Source organism: Ambystoma mexicanum, chromosome 7q, assembly GCF_040938575.1.
Source record: "Ambystoma mexicanum isolate Mex_15411 chromosome 7q, UKY_AmexF1_1, whole genome shotgun sequence".
NCBI lineage: Eukaryota > Metazoa > Chordata > Amphibia > Caudata > Ambystomatidae > Ambystoma > Ambystoma mexicanum.
The window spans coordinates 427,859,388-427,883,775 of NC_090941.1; the positions used below are offsets into that span (position 1 = coordinate 427,859,388).

The 24,388-nt window shown below is 39.6% G+C and overlaps 1 protein-coding gene across 1 annotated transcript in view; it reads left to right on the top strand.

Annotated features, from left to right (window-relative positions):
- The window catches only part of LOC138528795 (E3 ubiquitin-protein ligase TRIM56-like), an 88,293-nt gene extending 65,295 nt beyond the window's left edge, over positions 1-22,998 (top strand). Inside the window, exon 2 of the mRNA XM_069640688.1 lies at positions 20,001-22,998. Coding sequence (XP_069496789.1) covers positions 20,005-22,236 — 2,232 coding nt within the window. The 5' untranslated portion in view covers positions 20,001-20,004 and the 3' untranslated portion in view covers positions 22,237-22,998. The remainder of the gene's footprint in view (positions 1-20,000) is intronic.
- The last annotated feature ends 1,390 nt before the right edge of the window (positions 22,999-24,388 follow it).

Genomic DNA, 24,388 nt, shown 5'->3' on the forward strand with positions numbered 1-24,388 from the left:
GTTTTAATTGTATACATTAGATTTACTATTTGTACTTTTCCACACCAGTAGCTTACTTTTTTTTGTCATCTGAACCCGGGTTTAGTAACACATAAATTCAAGAATACCTATCCCTATGTAGTTCCCAATGCACAATCACACACCATTACATACATCTTTATCATCTTACTCAAACACTCATGCACACATACATTCCATAACACCCCAACCCATATCTTCTTTATTTTTTCAACAGACCCTAAAGAATGCCTACCAAAAGTCAAGTCCGTAGAAAGCAACGCAAAAGTAGAGCAAATGAAAATAAGTGTCCAACATAAGCATCCATCTCTAGCAGAATTTGTAAAAAAAAGTTGAAACAAAACAGCTAATAGTCATTTAGTGAAACACAAGAGGTTTCAAGTACAAAAACTTTGCCTCCTCTATCAAAATGTAAAACAAACCAAAAAACAATTAACAGAAAATCAGCTATCACTACAGATAAAACTACTTCTTCAAATTTTAATATAGTGCAAAGTAAGCATACCAAGGAAAGTATTTTAGCCAAAATGTACCGTCACAAAGTCCTTCAAAAGCTTATGAAAACATGAGAGAAATCAGGTTCAATGCTTAAAACCTATCGTAGGAAATTAATCTTAGAAGCATTGATGGACAGTGCAATTCTTCTGAAAAGAAAGTTATTTATTTTACTGTTAAACAAAATGAAACCACTAACAAAACTAATAACTAAATTACAAAAAAGACTTCTCAATAAGCGAAATGTCAACAGAAAGAACTTCTTTAGTATCTGCAGAGGTGAATGGAATCACACTACGAGCACAGAACCATATTTTAATGAAGAAGCATACAAACAAAAGCAAACAAATATAATTGCCATACATAGCAGTGGTCGAGGTTATGAAAAAGTTAATAATACCATAATGGAACAAAAAGTACTCCTTACAAAAATATGCCCTGAAAACTTAGAATTACCCCTCCAACTGAATCAGAACGTCTAGTGTACAAATGGCCATGCACGTCAACATTCCCAAACAATGTTTCAAATCTTTATGCCAATTCCTCCAATAAATATGTAAAAAGCAAAGACACAATCAAAATTAAATTACTGCAAAATTTGGATACCTGTCCAGTGCGCAAGTACACAGGACTACAAGGACATTCATTGGCCTGCATTACAGGACCTACTTGTAAAACCACTTTCCATGATATCAAAAGGATATCAACACATCATTCAACTATAAGAAATCTAGTCTATTAACTGTACTATGCTAAAAGTCCTGCTTTAGCACTAGCAAAGTTAAATAACATCCTTCTGCATGGTACAGCAAAAGACCTACTTGAAGAAATTCACTATATCCAGAAAAAATATTTTGGAAGTGAAAGCCATTTACAGAATGAAATAGCTTTAAACCAATTAAGCAACAATTCTACACATGGCAACTTTAAAACACATACAAAAAAGAAATACTAAAATTTAAAAGTACATCAGCTGAAGTACCAAACCATGTATGTGTATGTTGCCGTAGAATTTTTTATAAAAGTAACACAAAAACTGTAGACCTATCATACAAAATGGAAGACAATGAAGATTCTAAATGGTTTCAATTAGCTCTCTACCTTGTATCAGAAAACAAATACGAAATAACTGAGCCCTTAATACTTTGCAGTTACTGCACTACAAAACTTACAACAACCAAACTCCTTCACGTGCTTATCACAAATAATTTGGAATTATACCCAGTACCAAAACCCCTACAACAACTTAATTTATATGAGAGCATCATAATTCAAACAGTACACCCATTTCAAGCAATAATACGCCTTCAACCAAAGACAGCAAAATTACCTCCTTCTGAATTGGTAAAAGGAATTTGTGGAAAAGTTGTTTATTTACCATTAGATCTAAAAGAAAATGTGCATACTCTAGGAGTGCAACATCCAATGCACCAATCTTTAATTATCTTAGTAAATGGAGTACCTACAAAAGACAAAAAAATATGGCAACAGCTGGTAGATTTATATAAAATTAGACAAGCCTTCCAATATCTTAAAGAGAGTAATGAATATTACAAAGAAATTAATATTGAAGAAAACTTGAAAGATACAACTGAAATAATTCAAGAAACACAAGAAGCTGGTCAATTTGAGCTACTAGATCCTGCTACAATACCAAATACTTTAGACCATTATACAATTCATCCTTTGCACTGTAATGACACTGTAGAAGATGCACTGGAAACTTACCAAATGCGTCAAACAAAAGGATCGCCAATCGGCATATGGGAAAAAAGTATAGAAGCACGTGCTTTTCCTCTACTCTTTCCTACTGGCAAAGGAGGAAGGTATGATGATAGACCTGTTCAAATATCAGCTTCAGAATACCGCTCATTACGGATGTATTCTGAAGATCCCAGATTTAGACAAAATGTGGAATACATATTCCACCTACTCTTTGAAAGTGAACTAGCAACTTTATGTTACGGAGTTGCACACATATTAAAATCAGGATCACACTTTCAAAATATGACAGCTACACAATTATTAGAAAAAGTCTAACAAAAGGTTTTACAATCAAATATTACAAATCTATTAGCAAATATGCGTGGTACTAAAGAGTACTGGTTTCGACGTCATGGTGATGTACGTTGTATGATCAGAAACCTTGGCCCACCCTCTTGGTTTGTTACATTGGGTTGTGGAGAATATGCATGGGAAGATTTACATGATTTCCTACGCATATCAAATAAAAACAAAACAAACATAGATATACTAACACCTGGAGAACTTTGTTCTTTGGATCCTGTTAATGTTTCAAGATATTTTCACCATCGCTTCATTGCTATGCTACATTTTATTTGTAATAAAACTGTTCCTCCACTTGGAGAAGTGCAACACTTCTTTTGGAGAAAAGAATACCAAGCCAGAGGAGCACCACATATCCACATGCTTTTATGGATTAAAGATGCTCCTAAATTTGGTCAAGACAGTGATGCCACTGTTTTACAGTTTATTGAAAAATATGTCACTTGTGAAATTCCATCAGAAGCCACAAATGGTGATCTTCGTGCACAAATTTTACAATTTCAAAGACACAAATGTGGAAAATATTTTCATCGCAAATACAAAAACAAAGGTAAATACTACACCAAATGCCGATTTGGTTTCCCTAGACCAGTTACAAATGTAAACAACCTCATGTCTTCAGTTAGACATAGTGTTAAAGGTAAGTCACCTAAAAATACATATTACATAAAAAGAAAAGAAGAAAAATATATCCATGATTATAATGCAATCATTGCCCACTTAGGGAATGCAAACATAGATGTGCAGTACATTGCAGACAATTCTACTGCAGTTGCACGATATGTCACAGCATACTTAACTAAAGCAGAAAAGACAGAGCTCCAAGACCTCTGAAATGACCTGTCATCAGATAAAACAGTATCTCAGAAATTATACAGCTCGGGCATAAAAATGCTCACCCATAGAGAATGTGGATCATATGAAGCAGCTGATCGTTTAACTGGTACTGCATTTTATGGTAAATCTGAAAATATAGTATGGCTAAGTCTTGGTCCCGCTAAATCTAGAAAGAGTTCTAAAATCATATGAAGATATAGAAACAATAGCCAAACATGATCCCAAAAGCCAAGACATTTTAAAAACAATTTATTGGACACATACTACCCAAACAGAAGTAATACTTTGGAAAACATGTGTCTATACCACATAGCCCAAAACTACACATACAAAAATAATAGGAAACCTGATGAAAAAAACGGTAAATATAGAGTGACAAACTGTGAAGGCAGCTTAGTTAAACTCACTAAACCAAATTTAATTAATCATATCAAATTTTCATTAAAGACTCCTCAACATAAAGAAGTATATTACATGTCCCTGCTACAACTCTTCAAACCATGGAGAAAAGAAGAAGAATTACTAGATAACTATGACTCATATGAGGATGCTTTCAAAGCAAATGAAAGCACTATAACTGATGTAAACTTTACACAGTACAAAACAATGTTGCACAATGAACAGCAACACGAAGAAGAACCCCAAGCCCAACTAGATAAGGACACTCCTGACAGTAGTCAACCTTCTGTAACAGGAAGCCAAGAACCACTGGGAGAACCACTAATAATAAATGAGATAGAATTAGCTATGATAGAAGTAGAAAACACCATGTGTCAGTATGAAGATAAGGAAGACTTAACTATACTACAATCAAAACTAAACAATGAGCAAAGTAGCATTTTTCAAGAAGTAACAAAACAAATTGCACATGGTGTAAAACATGAAAATAAAGAATGTTCCTGCCATAATTATAAACCTATACTACTGTACGTCAGTGGTGAAGCTGGTTCTGGCAAAACATTCCTAATCAAAATCATTAGTAAGTTCCTTCAACAATTGACAAACAACAAACTGTCAGCTGTTGTCACTGCCCCCACAGGTTTAGCTGCCTACAACATAGGTGGTGTTACATTACACCGATTACTACTATTACCAGTAGAACACTAGAACAAATTAGACTATTACAAACTTTCTGCAGAAGCTGCAATGGAATTACGCAGAGTGTTGAAACAAATGAAAATGCTACTAATAGATGAGTGAGCATGGTCTCCAACCTGATGTTGGCTTTGATTCACCTCAGATTACAAGAAGTACTCAAAACAGACTATGAAGAGCTCTTTGCAGGAAAACACATTATTGTTTTTGGAGATCTGCTTCAATTAACACCAGTAAAAGGTGAGCCTATTTTTAAAACATTAGGACACAAACTCTGCCGTAAAACTGTTGGCAGCATTGGAAATGTCAACCTTTGGCAACATTTCCAATACAGAGAATTAACAAAAAACATGCAGCAATCTGCAGATCTCACTTATGCCAAAATTTTAAAAAGTATCAGAGTTGGTATACTTTCTAAAGAAGCAGAAGGAATATTGAAAACCAGCCACATTAATGCACTTTATGGCGATAATGCATGTGCTACAGATGTTATGGAACAATTAGCCCACAAAAATGTCAATTGCATGGCCTTAATGCCAACTCTTGCAAGCTGTTTCAAATTCAATGAAATCATGGTAAGTAAAGAAATGCAACCAATCATGGAAATTAGCGCCACAGACAAACTAGATGTACATGGTATGACACTACCCATGTGTGACCAAGCCACAACAAGACTAAATAGTTTAGAAAAATCAATCTCAAACACAGCAGGCTTAGAAAAGATATTAAAATTATCCTTAAATTGCAGAGTAATGCTTAAACGTAACCTTGACGTGGACCAAGGACTAGTTAATGGAGCACTGGGTAGTTTTTGGCTTTCAAACATACCCACGCGACAACAAAATTCAGTTTGTCAATATACTCTTTGACAAACTTTCAGAAGTAAAAAGGATAGGACGCTCAACAGCTAGATTCCTTCTCTTCAAAGATATGTATTTATGCAGAGAACAATTTTCTCTAACTCTTGCATACGCAGTCACGATTCATAAATCACAAGGTCTTACCCTAGACAAAGCAATGATAGATATTGGTTTAAAGAAGGCATGAGCTATGTAGCACTATCACGCTTATGTACACTTGACGGTCTATTTCTAATCAACTTTGATGCAAGTAAAATAAACGCTGATATTCCTTGCATTTTAGAATACAATAGACTTCGCTCACTATACACCCCCCACCTAAACACATATTCTGTTCCACAAAAAGTAAAACGTTATAAAAGAAAAATAAATCAAACAGAAATGCAACAGGATGTCACTGCAAATCCTCCAAAGAGTGTAAAAGAAACTAATACTTCATCAAGTACCACAAGCAAAAAAGAATCAATTAGGGAAAGTAAACCAAGTACTTCTTTAAAGAAGGAAGACAAACTCCAAAATAAGCAGTTAGATACAGAACTACCTGGACTATTTAAATTCTCAAATATAGTTGGTGTAAGTTGCTACGCAAATGTAGCAATGAATATTCTATTTCAATTACCACCAATTGTTGGCAACATTTACTTACACATTACAGACCCATTGTGTTTGCAAATGTTAGTACTTCACAGAAATGCAGCAAACAATCCTGACAACACGTATAGTGTTTTTGGAATAGGACAACAATTGGACTACTGTGCTGGAATGGTGAAATTCATTATATAATCACAGGAAGATCCACGAGAATTTCTAATGTACTTGCTACAAGTACTGGAAAACAAAAAGATACCTATAAATGAAATCTTTCAGATTTCATACATGCACTCTCTGCAACAATGTGACACAAGAAGAAATCCCCAGTGAACGCTTCATATATATCAATACCAAATTGTGAATCCATTCCATTTCAGCGACTTGTACAAAATGCAAACCATGGTAGATTATGCTCTACCTGCAATTCAGATAATCGCTCCACGTTAGTAATATAAACACATAGTAAATACGTAACACTAATGCTTCTACGTTACAATGCAGATGGTACCAAAAACAATTGCAAGCTGACTGGATTCACACATGGTCAAATATCACTTGGTAAGAAAACTTTCACAACAATAAATATAATCTACCACGCAGGAGTCACAACCAATTCAGGGCACTACACCGCATATATAAAAAAAGAAATGTGGATGGTTTGAATGTAATGATAGTACCATTACTCTAAAGCAGAGATTACCAGGAAATCTTACAAACGCTTATTTGATGTTCTTAAAACCAAAATTTGATAACTAAACTGTATTTAAACCCTAAGTAAACTTGTGTTAAAAAAATATAAACTGTTAGAATACTCCAAAAGCTATCTAACTGCTCAAAGATTCTACAAGAACTAATCAGATAAATGAATACCACTAAATTAGACCAAAACATATACAGTTAAATACCAATTGGCGTATTCGAACTGTCCCAAAATTTAACAATATCCAAATAGATAAATCAATACCACTAAAATATATCAAAAAAATAGACGGAATACGCCAATTGGTATCTAACTGCTCCAAAATTTTATAATATCAAAACAAATAAATGTTACTGCTCCAAAAAATACAACAAGCCAAAGTATTAAGCATTAGCCAGAAACAACAAGTGAACACTGAAAACAAACAAACAAATAAACTGTAGCATAACAGAAAAAGGTTTTTTTTAATCCAACATGGATTTTTTTTTTCTCCCACAGACCCAATGATTTTAGCAACAAATACAGAAACTGAGCAAATTGCACAGTACTCTGATTTGTAATCTACTAAATATGAGGGTCCAAAAAAAAGTATATTGATTATACAATGTAATAAGTCATTACAAAATACTAATACTAACATGCTATTTTCTTTTATCACAGAAATTAACAAGAAAAACATGGACTCCCATTACTAGACCAAACAGTAAGTATACAATAATAAGGAGAACCATAGCAGCATATTACATCCATAGTATCGAATACCTTTGTTCCTTATACATTTGTTTTTCACCCAAAGTTATAAGCAAATATGAATGTGATATGCTGCGGTGGTTGTTGCCAGAGCATACAGTCTTGGGTGCATGGCCAAATGGACTCTATGCCCTGGCAACAACCCTCGCAGCATATCACATCCATAGAGTCAAACATTTCAACTATGGTCTATGGAAATTTTAAATGTCCGCGGACATTGAGTGTTCTTAGAACACTTTCAACTTGCCAGCGAACAATACGGACTACGCCTTCAGGACACCCCCTACGAACACCGGGAGTGTTCTTAGAAACGTCTTCAGAAAACCTCCATTTTGTTTATTTGCGAACATTTCAGGACACGGCGAGTGTTCTTAGAACACATTCAACTTGACAGAGAACAATACGGACAGCGTCCTCAGGACACCCCCATTTTGTTTATTTGCGAACATTTCAGGACACTGCGAGTGTTCTTAGAACAGTTTCAGTTTGCTTGCGAACAAAACGGACACATATTGAGTCCTCAGAACACCCCCCATTCAGTTTATTTAGAACATTTCAGAACACCGGTGATGTCCGCAGACAAATCGAACACAAAAAGAACGTCTAACACATAAAAAACACAACTTTCATCCTATCTCATACACTCCCACCCTCCCCAAAGACTCCTACACACCAACACTCTACTAAATACACATTTTGAACAAAGTTTCACCGCGCTGTCCGCGGACGACCGCAAATCCAAGATGGCGGGCTCTACCGAAAATCTGACGCGCTTCCCGGTCCACGCCGACCAATCAGCGAACACGTTGCATGTCCGCGAACATCACGCAAGCCGATTGGCCAATCAGGACACTGTCCGCGGACCGACCACAGATATCACCAATTTTGTTTTTACCTACTTTTTGGTCATTTGAAAAAAAAAACTACTGGACGGATTTTCACCAAATTTGCAAAAGCACGCTTTCGGGACCAAGCCGCTGCTCCTGGTCCAAATTTGGTGAAAATCCGTCCAGCGGTTTGGGCTGTAGACACGAGAAAAAAAAAAATTCCCATTCAGTCTATGGGAAAAAAAAAAGTTTTGGGACCCCCCTATAACTTTGCCCCCCCCCCTGGACGAATCCTCACCAAACTTTGCAAAAGAATTCAGAGTGACGCAAATACTTTTTTTGCAAAGTTTGGTGAGGATCCGTCCAGGGAGAGCGAAGTTATAAGCCGCCCAAAAAGTGCACTTCCCATGGAAACACCAACTTAACCATAACTACATGGCCACTACTGTGGCCATGTAATATATACGCCAAGAGGGCCGCACTGCACAGTGTGTGAGTGCAACGGATGTCAATACAGGGCTTAACCTTGAGAAGAAAGGGTTGTGAACCATCCATTATCAAATAAAAATGTATCCTTCCACAAAAATGTCATTCACGGTTACACAAAATGTTTAAAATCAGGGTTTACAACCCTAGCCCGGCATCAAAACAATGGAGGCCAACAACGGGACGACGCATTTCACTACTTCTTGTAGCTTGATCACATGGTTCCCCCCCCTGGCCACGGCATGCATAAATACTCTTTGATTCAGGTTGTTCATAGTCATAGAGAGAGGACTACCATATTCTCTTGGGCCCATTGCAAAATGGCTGCAAAATAACTGCCTGTGTACGTTCTATACAGATTGGTCATAAGTTTCTCACACATTCCCATCGTTATACAAATATGAATCCATTTGTATGTTACATATCAATGCATCAAATACAATGTACAAACTAATGTTCACAGTAAATTCTTCACCCATATTACCTAGTTCTCGCTACTCTATAAAAGGAACAGTATTAGGTTTTGACTACCATCCTTTTTATTTGCATAGTGCAATACTCTCAACGGGAATCCTTAGCATAATGCCCAAATTCCCCATGTCTGTTCCAGTAAAGTGGGTAACAATGAACTTAATTATGTGGACAACGGGAATGTGTAATATTCATTCAAAACCGGGGTATTCCACTAATGTGCAAGGGTGGACTACAAATGAATTCCATTTTTAGTTTTCTCACATTAATATGTTATTCCCTGATTTGTGATGAATCCTCATTAGTAAGTGTGGGACCAACCCTTCTACCTGGTAGCCACCCAGCCTTTCTGTCATGCTTTCGCTGCCCCTTGTGGCAGCTCTCTAGATTGCACAACCATGTTTTGTCATATTTGACACCCCTTCAACCAGACTTGTTGAGAACAAGTCCAACGTGTTGAATCCCTGTTGCAAAATTAGACCAAATACACATACGAACTTAGGCAGAGTAAATTTCCTTCCAAGACATCGTCTGTAAAACAGACATTACTGTCCATCTGTTATCTCTAAAATAGCCAGAGTCTCTAATGTTTGCCATAGACCAGGTGCTTAAAAACCTCCCTAAAAACTGACCGGTTGCACAGAGGTATTAAAATTAATTGTTATACTTCATACTACATAGCTGGTAAGAAACAGTTGATCACACTTTTAACTTATAGGTATAGTACACATCTATCTCCCATAATTGACTCGTTGTTAAAAAAAAAAATCACAGTAAGGAAAATCCATTTGCAATAGCATACATCATCATCATAGTTGGGCAATTCAATCAATCCCCTCAATTTGTACATGTTGAAACTTAATGGCTTAACGGGTTAGAGTCATGATGTGTGGAGTATGAGTCTCATCCCTAAGTGGCTGGTTGATCTATCTTTCTGTAGGCACAAGCTTCGATCATTCTCCCAAAAAGGTGTACAATTCTTCATCTTTATGTCCCGAAGGGGTCTTACTCTCGAAGTCTATAATACACCATGTCTCGTGTTGTCTTAACAGTTTTTCTCTATTGCCTCCTCTTGGACCAATGTTTATTTGTTTAAACCCAAAGAATGAGAAGTCACATAGCTTGCCTCCATGTGTTTCCCAAAAATGTTTGGCTATTGGATAACTAAAGTCTCTGTTCTTAATAGCCCTAGTGTGTTGTATATATATTCATTCCATCCCCTGGGATACCTCACACGCTCTGGTCAAAGCAACTATTTCTGCAGCCTGGGCAGAGTTGTGAGGAATTCTCCTACTTTCAATAACTGTTTAAGGTGGTAATTGCATAAGCGGCAGTAGAAGTGCTATCTGGGAACCATCACATCCAATCCGGGGATGGCAAGCGTGTGTCACTTAAATCAATCCTATCTTTTTAGTGTCCTGTTCAGTGACATAAAGACAATCCTGGATCGTGTCACTAGTACTGTCCTCGTTTAGAGGAGGTAAAAGTTTGGCCGTATTAAAAGAACGGCATCTCTTCTGGGTGTATGAGGATGCTAAAAAATGCATTTTTTAAGTCATTGACGGGAATTGTAGTCAGAATGGTAGTGATGTCAGGAACAGTGGGAAACTGGTGCTACTACCTTGTTAATCGCTGGAAGATCAATAGCAAAATGGTAGGGTAGGGCATTGTCACCTTTCTTATAAACAGGCAAAACATAGCTATTGCATGTGCTACCAGAGGTTTCTTCTATCACACCTTGATGTATTAAATCTGAGACAATACTTTTAAGTGCTTGCTCACCCTCAACTGAAACTTTATACTATGGCATATGAGGCAATGTAATACCGTTTTTTAAAACTATACGCACTTTAAATGTGCAGGTACCTGGTGCAACTCGCTGGGTAAAGGCAAAGCCATGAATTGTGAGGTGGAATTCAGCTGGGGAGAAATGATCATGTACACTCCACCTGGAGAGCAGTAAATCAATGCATGCATTCTTTTTAATAAATTCAATCCCAGCAGATTTTCACCGCAGTTGGTTGTCAAAACTTCCGTTCCAAGATGATGTCTTGGCTGAAGACAGCCATTGTCTAAACATACTGTGCCAGGTTTCCGCATCTCCCACTTGTCACTTGGACATACTGGATACACAACTGTTAACTGTATATATGTATATATTCCTGCTTACTTTCATTATTATTGTGATCATGCTTGTATATATTTTGTCTGTAACTAAGTTTCGCAAATTCCTGTATCTGCTGCGCCCTTTTACCCTAGGGTATTTCGGCGCATTACAAATAATAAACAATAAAAATTGACATAAGGTCCTGAAGAAATCGGTACTGGTTTAGAGACCGGGCTTACTACTGGAGTACCAGAGAACCCTACTGATACATTTTGTTGCCCTGACAGGGGAATATCTGAAACCTTTGCGTGGTCAATAGAGCATTTTTGAGCTCAAGTGTCCACCAAAAAAGTATGCGCCCTATCCACAAATTACATTTTTACGTAGGGCCCCATCTGGTCTATGGGGATAGGAGTAGGTTCCAGACCCTGCTTTAGGCTGTCCTAGCGAAACAAAATGTAATCTGCAGTAGAATATGTATGTGTAGTGTTGTCAAAAACATTTGTTTTTCTAGTATATTGCTGCTCATCTTGGTTCCCTGTGTTGCTATCCTATTGCTGGTTTTGGGAAAACTGATCGGCTTTTGTATGCTGTTGCTACATGCTCTCGACCCTCTAACTGGCATTCCATTTGCCTTCTGCTGGAGGATCGGACACTGGGCCCTCCACTGGCCCTCCTGCTTAAATAGGCACATTGGTTTGCATTTAAAGTCCCCATTTGTGGGGTAAACGTTTGTCTCTGAGTATTCTCTCCACATGGTCCTTTCGCAATTTGCTGCAAGATCACCGTAGTTTTTAAGTCCACCTTTTTCTTTTCAATCTTCTCAGTCTCATCGTTTACCCTATTCTCATAATACTGAGCCATATGTAAAATTTCAGATTGCGACTTAGTCTGCCATGCACTTTCAGAGGCCATGATTTGAGAATTTTGGGTAATGGCCCACGTACAAATATATCAACAATCTCTTTCCTGGTTCAGATATAAAATCCTGACCACTGAATTCTGAGAACACTTGCTCAAAACTGTTAAAATACTTTGTGGCTCCCTCTGTCTTCCCTTGCATGCATGCAGTTCATTTATCCCAAATGATTCTCTTCTCAGGCACCATCTTGAGTTTGGTTACAATGTGATTCTGTAATAGCTTAACAGCTTTTCTTGATCTATCAGCTAGTTCGAGTGCAGCCCGTGTAGTACCCATAACGGGTACATTGCATATGGACCTAACCTGTTTCCATAAATTTGCTGGCAAGATGACGGGGAAATAACAGGTCTATGTCTCCTAAGGTAAAGACTGACGAGGGCAAAACAGACTCTATTTCTTTATAGAACCCCGTGGGGTTCTTCTTAATGTCAGGGATGACTGTAGTGTTTACTTCCTGCCTTGAAAAAGGGACATGTACAAATTTCGAGATAGTGTCCAGGGGTAACTGTTGCAGCTGCCTCCCCTGCTTTCTCTTTCTGGGTCACAAGAGTAGGTGGTACTCCTCTCATGGGTAGCTGCACAGTGGGAATCTAAGATTGCTCATTAAGGACTAAGCTAGGTTGAGAGACAACGAGGTTAGCGGAGTGTCATTACAAAATGTGTGTTTGTATAGTACTATAATATCTCTGGGACAGCATAATTTCTTTTTAAGACACTCATCTTGCAAATATTCAACCATAACCTGTAATACTTTTCTTAGAATGGAGGGAGAATATTGGCTAAAAGTGTCATGAATGTCGATGGGGGAGATGTGCAAATGCACATTTGTTCACCAACCATTTTTGGTATGGTGAAAAAAAAGATATCGGAATGTAGGATGTCTGTTGTACATTTCTATCTCATTTTAATTGGTGCAGCTGATCTAGTTCCCGTTTAAAGGAAAATCATTTTGACATATGCTCCCATGTTTTCAATGGTGTGTCTCTAGTACATGACAAGAAATTCAAATCCAGCAACTCATGTGGGACGGCGGAATCAGTAAGATCACCCCAAATCTGAGTATTGTCCCCTTTGTTCTAGCAAAGTCTTTTGCTCAGGGATAACTCCATGATCTGTCAAGGAACCCGAAACACTGGTTTCGTCGACAAAATATGTATATATAATTCTGTCCATTGCTGTAAAACCTTTCTCCACGCTAGAGGTACCGCACTACTGGTTACAGTTCTCTTATCGCTAGGTGCTACAGGAATGTGTTGGAGTAATGGCAAAAGTAAATCTTGTGTAATTGGGGGTGGTGGCCAACCGTCAGTGTGCATCGGGTGCTGGTAATGGTGGCTGTGCTGGCATAGCAGGTGGTGGAGCATACGCAGGAGGTGGGGTAGTAGGTGCCCGTCTTTCGTTCAACAGATTATTTATTAATTCGTCAGATGCATGTAATTCTTTTGATAGATATATTTTCTGTACTTCTAATTGGAACCCCGTATCTATTCAGCCTCATCTTGCTTCTGTTGATAGTGCATTAATGCCTTTTCAACTTGGGTAATGTGTTTGCGTGCACATTTTTCCCTATTTTTGAGGCGTTCCGTAGCTTCTTTCAGCCAATCCCTAACCGCATTAAAGGCAGCAGGCCTCTTTCTTCCTCAATAGTACTGACTCTAAATACTATATTCAAGTTTATTTCAAACTTCCCAATTTAGGCCACTCAAGATCCCCCTCATTTCTGGTCTAGTGATGTCAAATACTGTTAAAAACTATAGCTCCTAATACAAATTTTATCTACATCTCCTAGGCTGGCTGACTAGGTTTTAAGTCATTCTGCTGTCTTTTCTTGCAACAAAGCCTTGCCCAACAAGTCGACACCTTACTGAAACCAGGCATTTTTATCAAAAACAATGATCATTACCTGGGAAATATATTGCGCAAAATATTTTAACCAAAAAAAATATCCAAATAGTTCCAGTTTGAAACAAACTCACCTGATCAAACGAAAATCAATCCCCCATCAATTCAATCGAACCCCTTCGTGCCTGGTGGTCTCCCAAAAAGCAAAACAGTCTCTGCATTGGTCTGGGAATCTCTCCATGCTGACCTCTGGTTGAAGAGGCAAAAGGAGATCATGAGTAGCAGACTGCGTGAAACAGTCTTCCTTGCAGGGGCCTCCGATACTCACTGGTCTCGGGCAGTCCATCCGGTCCTTGGTCGTCATCGGAATATGCCCCCCTCTCAGCGGCATTTGTTAGACCCATATCTGAGCTACTGCAAATAAATGGACACACCTCTGCAAATAAATGAAGGACACACCAGTCACAAACTACATATGTAGCGAGAGTTTATTCTCGCTTAAGCGGACCAAAGTTAGCTATGTCTGCCCACAGTCATAGAGAAATTGAGCGATTCACAAGAGGGGCAGGCAGCCTTAAGAACACTTCAAATCAGCTTTGGCTGCTTAAAAAATATATTGTTTATGACCCACAGAACGTGAGCATTTTCCTTGGCAACACGATACCTTGCTCTGCGTCATCTCTGTACAATTTACTGTTCTCAGAGCGAGGTAGTTCATCATGTTCTTAGCAAAAGAAGACATGCCTTGTGCTCATTATCAATGTTTGTCTTAGACAAAAAGGGAACTTTGTGTTTCGGCTCAGTTCAATTAGCTTTCCCTCTCTAGAATGTGCATGGTGCATCATGTTTTATAAACATAAGTCGTGTGATTAGCTTCGGAAAGCAGAAGACCGGAAAGAACATAAACTAACTTTTATCTTTGTCTGTCTGTGTTTGCCTGCTCAAGGCCCAAGCTAGTAAATTCCATTAGCTAAGCATTCCTCACAGAGGCATGTTTGCCAGCCTTTCAGGCTGCAATGATTTTCTGCATGCAGGTTGAATACCCGGTAAGTGAGCAAAGAAACCTAAATGGAATCTGAATTTGTGTGCTTGGGCTAATGCAGAATACCAAAAAATAGATGCATTTTCACAACACAATTGGAGTAAACCTGTCCATATGAAGAAAGGCACCATCTAAGGCCCCTATGAAACAAATCTCCAAACAGTAACCTATTTTCAAAAATCTCTATAGTAAAAATAACTGTATTGCTCTAATGTGCCATGCCACAGACAATAGCAGCCTTCCTTAACCCAGTATGAAGACTGTTTTGTTTTCTTTGGGACCCACCCACACTTCAACATTCTTTGTTGTTGCCTCCCCAAATGACATCACAATCATGTAGCAAATTATCTTTGAACATGCCCATTTCGAAAGCATAGCTCTGTATTCCTAAGTGAGCCAAGGCGCATGTTCGGAGAAAGTTGTACACTGGGTCACATGAATCTCCTTGGGAGATTCGGGTAGTCTGTGAGTTCCTGCAAATGTGTCCTCTTGCCTTAAATCTGCTTGAATCTCTTCATATATCTTCAGACAAGTTCGACAGAGGATTGGGAAGGTTTGGCCTGATTTCTGGGGATAAGTCAAACACAAAATATCTTTAAACTCTTCAGGAAGGAAGAAAAAGGTTTGAGAAAATCACCAGGGCGCCAGATAGTGGTGGTTACCAGGTGAAAATTTAGTCCTGTGTATTTGCGAATGTTATCCAAGTAGGACAGCACATTAAAGTCTACAGAAGCATCTCAATTGATTAATGCAACTACTACAGAGATTGGATTCATGTCCCAGGTTTGAATATGGGTAAGACCTTAGCCTGTCATACTTCTGAAAAAAATATGTTGAAGTGAGGAATTGTAAGCTTGCATGTCAGACATGCCTAGGTCTGCTTTTCATCATCTGTGGTCGACACATTAAGTATTATTGAGGTTTATAGAACCCCACTACTTGATAGTATGACAAATTCTGAGAATGTGGCTCTTCTCCCCAAGGCGTAGCCCCTCCTGTGAGACTAGGGAGATGAGCCCACACTGCAACACCCTCCCTAGGGGTCGTGACAAGTGTGACCTTACAAGGAGAGACCCCACCCGCCCTTTGGGGACAAGGACTCCCATTCATGTGAGCAACTCCATAAGAAACCTTCCATCCAAAGCTCTTCAAATACCTCCAGTAAAGAATTACGTGCGGAAAATGCAAACATGTGTTGTTGCCATGAAGAAACTCTGATTTATCATTTACAAGAAAAATCATTTATAACTGAGACAAAAGATCTGTTTAGGAATGAAGAGGACCGAACGAACACAAAGAAAGGAATACAGGACTCCACTGTGTTAATCCATGGCTACGTAATAAAATGGGGAGAAGACTGTAGAGAGAAGGGCAAAGCACATGAGTTGGAAACTTGCAGACTTATGCGAAGACGAGACTGAACGCAACGTGCAGTTTTGGACCCAAAGCATTGAGAAAGCCAAAGCTGATGCAAGGCATCCTTATCCTGAGAAATGGTCTAGTGGTGGCGTGACAACAACTGAGCCATGGTGGACCAAAGGTTCCTTGAACAATCCAAATACCTTTCCACCATCTAGCCAAATCCAATACAGAATCTTCTGGCAGAGGAGAGATGCCAGGGAATCTTCCTCTACAGCGACACAAAGGAACGGAGGAATCGCAAGAGGCCAATCTGACTAACTGAAGAGACGCCCCAAGCCAAAGAGACAGCCCAGTGATGTTCTCCCTTCACACAGCAGGTAACTGGGAAAACGGGAGACCAAGTAAGTGATAGACGAGAATCATTACTGCAATGCTCATACTCGTCCGATCGAGATAAAGCATTGACATTGAGTGAAGTGAAAGAATCTTTACTGCAATGCTCCTATTGTCATTGAATGAAGTGAGTGAACATTGTTATGGAAGTGTCCTTACTCGTTCCAGTCAAGGAGAAAGTCTTGACATACTACAAAATACTAGAACAAACCTTAAGATTGGAGTTTTCATATTGATTTCCAAACAGACCAAGAAGGTCTAATCCGAGGCGTATCATAGCAAAGGAAAGCCTGAACAGAAGGTAGAAATAGACAATAAGGGCAAAAGCCAAAGATAAACCAGAGTTTATGAGCTATGTGTCAAGGCCAAGAGAAGTCCAGGAGTTCATAGTTTTGGATAAAACTACCTTGGACAAAGAACAGGATAACTCCAAGTAAAATAAGTACAGAAAAAAAACAAAGTAGAGAGAATGTATCTAAGAAAGAATAAAAAAACCTAAATTGAACAACCCTGTAACAGAACTCTATGGGCCTCATTACGAGTTTGGAGGTAGCCATGCCGTTTTTAGTGGCATGGCTTCCCCCAAACTCGGGTCCGGGTCCTGCAAAAGGGGACTTACCGGGCCATTCCAACTTTGGAGGTCCCGGTAATTCCCTTTCGTGGGACCCGGACCCGGTATGTCCCCATTCCCATAGGGCTCAATGGGAATGGGGAGGATGCTAACAACAGGCCCGTTAATGATGGGCCCGTTAGCATCCTGTACTGCTAGCGGGTTATGTTCTGCACATCTGGTCTGGCCAGGCATCCAGAGCGGGACCCGCTGCAGAACTCGTAATGTGGCAGCCCGGAATGAGCGGTGCCGGTCCCTTACCTGCACCGTTCATTCCGTGGCCGCCACACTTGTAATGAGGCCCTATGAACTGATCACCAATAACTATTTGGGGATACTTTACTGGACTGACTGTGGTGATAAAACAGCCTTCGGGAGAAGGGAGGCATTTTCCTGCTCTTGTTTTAGTGCTAGCATTGGAATAGGTTAGTTTGTACGATGGCCATGTTCTGATTTGGACTCACTGATTTCTGACTAGCACCCTAGCTTTGTTAGGTAGGGAATCCCCTTAGTATAGGGAAAGGTAGGCATGTATTCTTTAAGTTAGTACAACTTTCAAGAAGATGGTAAATCGGAGTCTGCTTCCTTCTTCTGAACCGCCGCAGTATTTGTAATGGACATGGTCTTTTGAAATGCCTACAGAATGGCACATAGTGTTTCATTCTGCTGACTTTGCTGCCATGAGGACTACCAGGGCTATTTATTTAATGATTTGGAGAGTCCATGATGGAAATTAATGAAGCTGGGGCTGAGGCAGTCCGGTCATATGTCAAGCATTCATGATGCAGAATCTGATGTTACATGAGGGAATACTATTTAGTTGCAATGCTACGAGCTCTATACCTGTAAAAAACACTTAACATACATCTACAAAAAGAGACCTATTATTGCAGTGATGCTCCTGCCATTAATGTAACCCATGGGGCTGACCAGAGCATCGTTTGTGTTGCAGCAGATGCCAATTTGTGACAGTCATGTGCGCATTTCTCAATGTAATGCAAAATAAAATGCATCTCCTGAACGTTTTATATTTGCATTACTTTGATAGTTTAGGGCAAAAATGCTTTTTGATCTAATCTTGTGTCTGCTGCAAACAATTATTGGTTTCCATATTAAACAGCCAGCTGTAAGCCATTCATTACTTAGACAATTTGCCCTCCCAAGATCTACTCTGAACCTTTCACCTATTCCAGTAGTGTTCTACTTGTTTTGTGTTGAAGCGGGGTTAGCACGAACGTGTCTGACCTCTTTATACCCAATATTTAGAGCTACATCTCTTCAGCATAAAATGTCACAGGCTGAACCTGAAACTCTTTATATGCTAAGCAAAACCGGAATCGACCTAAATACAATTCCCTCGTGGAGAGAATAGTCAGAAGAACTTCGACCCGCCCCACCAGAGCGGCCAACTCCCACTGCCTACAGATACCTAGATTTAGGCTAAAAAAAGGGGTGGAAGTAGCTTCCAAGTCAAGACGGCCCAGTAATGGAACACACTCCCACTTGACCTCAGGATCGATCAATCCTATTACAGCTTTAGGTGGAATACTCTCAAATGGCTATGTTCTAACGACCTCCATGACTAACTGATGCACCTCGCACCAGTCAGCCTGTGAACCCATTTTGGCTTACTACCAGTTACCCTGCCTTTCTTACTCGCCTGCTTGCATCCAGCCCTCTGTATGTATATATGTACATTCCTTATGTCAAATGCACATGTGATACTTGTAGGTATACCTTCTTACTATGTAACTAAGCTTGAAGTATCCTTATAAACTTGTACTCTGTTGCGCCCAGCTACCTAAGGGTCCGGTGCGCACTACAAATTAATAAACAAACAATGACTGTGAGTGATTATGGGTTTGTCCAAATGCATTTCCCCATTGTTAATTTAAAAACATGGCAAGGTGCTTAAAGGGACTTTTATTGTTTTCTGACTCAGAGTGGATCATCTTAAATGTCAAGAGATCTGCAACAAGCCACGGGTGTGTTCTTTTAGAAATTCCACCGTAAGTCCATCAACGTCCCTTCTTCCCAGTAGGATGAATTCAAACCCATCTTTATACAAAACGTTCAACACCATCAGTGCTGTTGCTGGTTGGTTTTCTTTCTATGGGAGGATGTGTTCTTCTAGTAGTATTTGTGTCCATTTGTATATACGATTGGATTAGTTTGCTTTTTGACATTGTTTTAGACTGATGTTGTTTTAACACGAGACCATGCATTTATTTAGCATAACATAAACACAAGATTGTGTGGATTTGTATGTATTATTTTTTTAAACAAATGGCAAGCTACCTGAAACAGTAAATTGATTAGTTTGGTGTTAGATTTGTGTCCAGGTTGCACGATTCCCACAGCTTAAAAATAGGCCGTTGGCCGTTGATAATGAATGTGGCTAGTGAGCCTTTTAAAATGTTTCATTTAATTACTCGAAATAGTCACGTTTTCAATTTCACGAGGTGCAATTTTAAAACAATGCGACAATCGAAAGCTAATTTGTTTTTTTTGTTTTCTTCACACAGTGAAATGGATCCAAGCCTGCCTGATCTTATCCGCAGTGATTTCTTAACTTGTAAAATATGCTATGAGCTGTACAAGTCTCCAAAGCTTCTGCCATGCCTGCACAGTTATTGCTTGGCATGCCTCGAGTCCATCGAGAAGACGGGTTCCCTCCATTGCCCGGAATGCCGGGCGAAGGTTGAAATGGGTGTTGCCAGCCTTAAGACCAACTTCTTCATAAACAGTCTCCTAGAGGTGTTCAAATCAAAACCTGTTGAGAAACGAAATTGCACGGTCTGTTCCTCATCCCAGAAGGCTCCATCTAGCGGTGTGAACAGCGCAGACACCTCTGAATTCCTATGTGAAACGTGTATCAAAACTCACTGTTCTCAGGGAATTAAACCAGAGCTGTGCTGCCAAGAACACCAGCAGAAACCCATGAGTTTTTTTTGTGACACCTGCAGATTACCAGTCTGCAGGGAGTGTCGCCGAAAAGGCCACCTTAACCATTCTGTATCGACAATGACTGCCACGTTAAAAAAGTGCCAGTCTGAAATGAAGAAATTGATTGATGGATTGGAATTAAATATAAAGCACGTTTGTGACATCAAGCATTCAATTGCCGAAGAGTTTGAAATGTTTAGGGATGCAGCTGAAAATATTCGTCTCGACATTGGCAGATATATTAAGAAAGCTTCCGTTCACCTCATAAGCCTCGAATCTAAAGCGTATGGAATACTGGACCAGATAACGAATAAGAACACGGAAACCTTTGCATCATTGGAACAGGACCTTCAAAGGCAAAGTGACCAGGCCATCAACACGAGAGACTTTTCGTTAAAGTTAATGGAAATGGGAAAAGGACGTAACCGAATCGGCATGGAGGGTATATTGAGGGATTTGGTTCAGGATTTGAAAGTACACACCCCCCAGAAGCTACAAATACATATTCCCAAACTAATTCTCATCTTGGATGAAAAAGAAATTCCCAACATTCAATTTTTCAAACTAGAGTTGAAAAATGGAAATGGCGAGACTCGTTCAGACTTTGGGAATGGATTGCCTGGACACACTTTGCTCCCTGGAGGAAATCAGCCCGTTGGTCCAAATATTAGCACTGGCCATGCCTGCTCACCAACAGAGGACACATTTGTCTCGAGTGACTCTTGGCAAACTGAGGACACTTCATCCACTGGAGATGTTGAGGCCTCTGCTTCTGATTTAGAAACACATGAGGAACTTTCCACTGGGGCAGAATCGCATAGATGCAGCACATTGTCGAGTGAGGAAAATATGCCATTTGATGAAACTTTTTCTTGGTTAGATAGGTTTCCCTCAGAATCAGAATACTTATTTGCTAGCTATGGTAGTGACCAATATTTTGGTGATAGCTATGATTCGGACCCATTTGATGAAGGTTCATTAGAGAACGACTATAACTGGGTTTTGAGCTGGGCGGCCCCACCTGAAAAGGCCTTACCAGAGCACATTTTCACTTTTCCTCTAAACCATTTCTCACATTTAGGCATGTCGAAAATAACTGGTGTCACTGTTCTTAAATCAGGTGGTATTCTCATGGCAGATGGTCATAATGATGACATAAAGATATTCTCCAGTGATGGGCATCTTTCCAAACGTTTCTTCTTGCCAGAGCTGCATGGCCAACCACCGCCATGTGGCATTACCGTTTGTGGAAACACACTTGTTTGTTCTGCTGGATCTTACCTTATCTTTATGACTTTAGGGGGTAAACAGCTCCATAATGTCAAACTACGAGGTAACCAGGTGCAGTATGCGATTACTTCCTACAAGTCAAGCTATGTAGTGGTTAGTGAGGGTACTCATTGCTCCCTTGCCCTGTACGAAGTGTCTGGGCATTGTTTGGGCAGAGTTGAACCTGTGGGTTACCAGGGAGGTAAATTCCTCTTTGTTGCTGTCACCAGTCGGGAAGTGTTTATTGTCTCAGACTTCTTAAAGAAGACAGTAGTTCTCTTTCAGAAGTCGGGTGGTATTGTGAATATCTTGGACAATTCCACACCACTGCTGAGGGATCCTTTCTGTGTCTGTGTGGATGGGAATGATAATATATTTGTGGTTGACCAGAACAGGGTTCTAGAGTTCACCCCTGATGGTGTATTTGGCCGTGTTGCATTGTTTGCAAAGAGTTCAGATGAGTGTCCCCGTGTCATAGCAGTAGACAGACAAAGGCGCCTAATCATTGTTCAAAAGACAAAACACGCCAAAGTTGTTCAGCTCTAAAAGATATATTGCACTTAACAAGATGGATCATAATTGCCATGACTTAGATGGGAATTCTGGGGAATTATTCATCCATTATTGATTTAGTGAAAAAAAAAATATATATATTTTTTGTCTTCTGATAGCCGCTCGGTCAGTGAATCCAGTGTCTTCACCTATTTAGCCGATCAACGAAGCAGAATGTCTACCGCTACCGATCCATGATACAATATTGCATGCTTCCTCAAAGTTCTGTGATCCTATTTGATATTAATATTATTATTAAATTATTATTATCCTGGTGCAATCTAACCTAAACAATCCTTCATCCAAATAACACATTAAACCAATAGCCTATTTATTTCTTGATGGCATTTTTTGGGAAAGGATTTCAGGAAATATTCTTTAGTCGTGTGTGTTTCAATAACTTTGGCGCATTAGCCCTAATAGCTGCGTAAGTGAAATGCATTTGCAGTCTGCACAGTTGGCAGAATAATATTCTTAGTATTTTCAAATCGTGGTCGTGTTATTTGTTGCCTAAACTATTTATATTGTAATATGATGTATTTGCTCACAGGTGTTCACATTATAGAGCATGGACAGAGTCCTGCATAGCTCTGCAACTGTACCAACAGTCTGCACTTAACACAATGGCACTTGAAGACATTAAGTTAAAATGTGGTCCTCTTTGCAATTTCCTCCTCAAATGTTGCTTTGTATTTTTCCATATTTGTGTGTTGTAGTTTTAAATGTGTTTTCCTAATAAAGCATTATTTTTTGTTATTTAGCTGGAAGTTTATTTTTGTTCCATTTTGGACCCCAATATGTGTGCGTAGATTTCCACTACTAAAGTAGGGTAAGAAGACCGCTTGCAGAACGTGGCCATTTCCTGATCGCTATTGTTATACTAACCCGCTTTAAAATTCAGGACCACTTTTGGAACCAACGTCTACTCAGAATCTAAGATCCATATCCACAACCTCTCAAATATAATCTAATACAGCTAGCCTGTATTGAAATATTGCATTTTAAAACCCCCAACTTGCCTGACCTCCTTTTGCAAATGCCATTGAAGAAACAGCTTGTACCCACAGTTAAAAGCATGCCTGGTTTAATGTTCCTAACACGTGTGCAACGACTACTATGAAACATAGGTATTCTGAAAGGCAGTGCTGACATGACCATGTCATACTAAGCAGCTTCAGATTAACAAGGGGGGTCCTGGGAGTCCCTCTGCCAGACATTAGTCCTGGTTGCGAGAGACTTACCCAGAGTCTTTAGCTCACTATCTTTTACAGAGAAGAAATATCCTAAACATATCAGTCTTTGTCCTGCCCTGGGGCAGTCCAGCACCGAAATGCTAGGCAATTCTCCAGGACCTCCCCTTGTTAAATCTGCATATTTAAGTAACTTTGGGTCTCACCCTAAGTTACTAGGGGAATCCAGACGTGGTCCCCTTGCTCACTATTCTTAGAGAGGCACAGATCCACCCTACTGATGAGCTTGTTCAGAGGAGAATTGCCTCGCATTTCGGTGCTGGACTGCCCCAGGGCAGGACAAAGACTGATATGTTTGGGATATTTCTTCTCTGTGAAAGATAGTGAGCTAAAGACTCTGGGTAAGTCTCTCGTAACCAGGACTAATGTCTGGCAGAGGGACTCCCAGGACCCCCCCTTGTTAAATCTGCATATTTAAGTAACTTTGGGTCTCACCCTAAGTTACTAGGGGAATCCAGACGTGGACCCCTTGCTCACTATTCTTAGAGAGGCACAGATCCACCCTACTGATGAGGTCCAACCAGACCGAAACACGTGTCTGGGGTTTCTGTTGGTACTCTTGTTCAGAGGAGAATTGCCTCGCATTTCGGTGCTGGACTGCCCCAGGGCAGGACAAAGACTGATATGTTTGGGATATTTCTTCTCTGTGAAAGATAGTGAGCTAAAGACTCTGGGTAAGTCTCTCGTAACCAGGACTAATGTCTGGCAGAGGGACTCCCAGGACCCCCCCCTTGTTAAATCTATACTAAGCAGCTTTCCATTCGTCACGATAAACGTAATGATTTTTCTTCCTTGTGGTCTCCATGAAAAACATGAACGTGTGTTTACATAATGGATGAATGCAGCTCAACTCGCTGCACCTTAGTTACCATATGACGATCTAGCATAAAGCACCC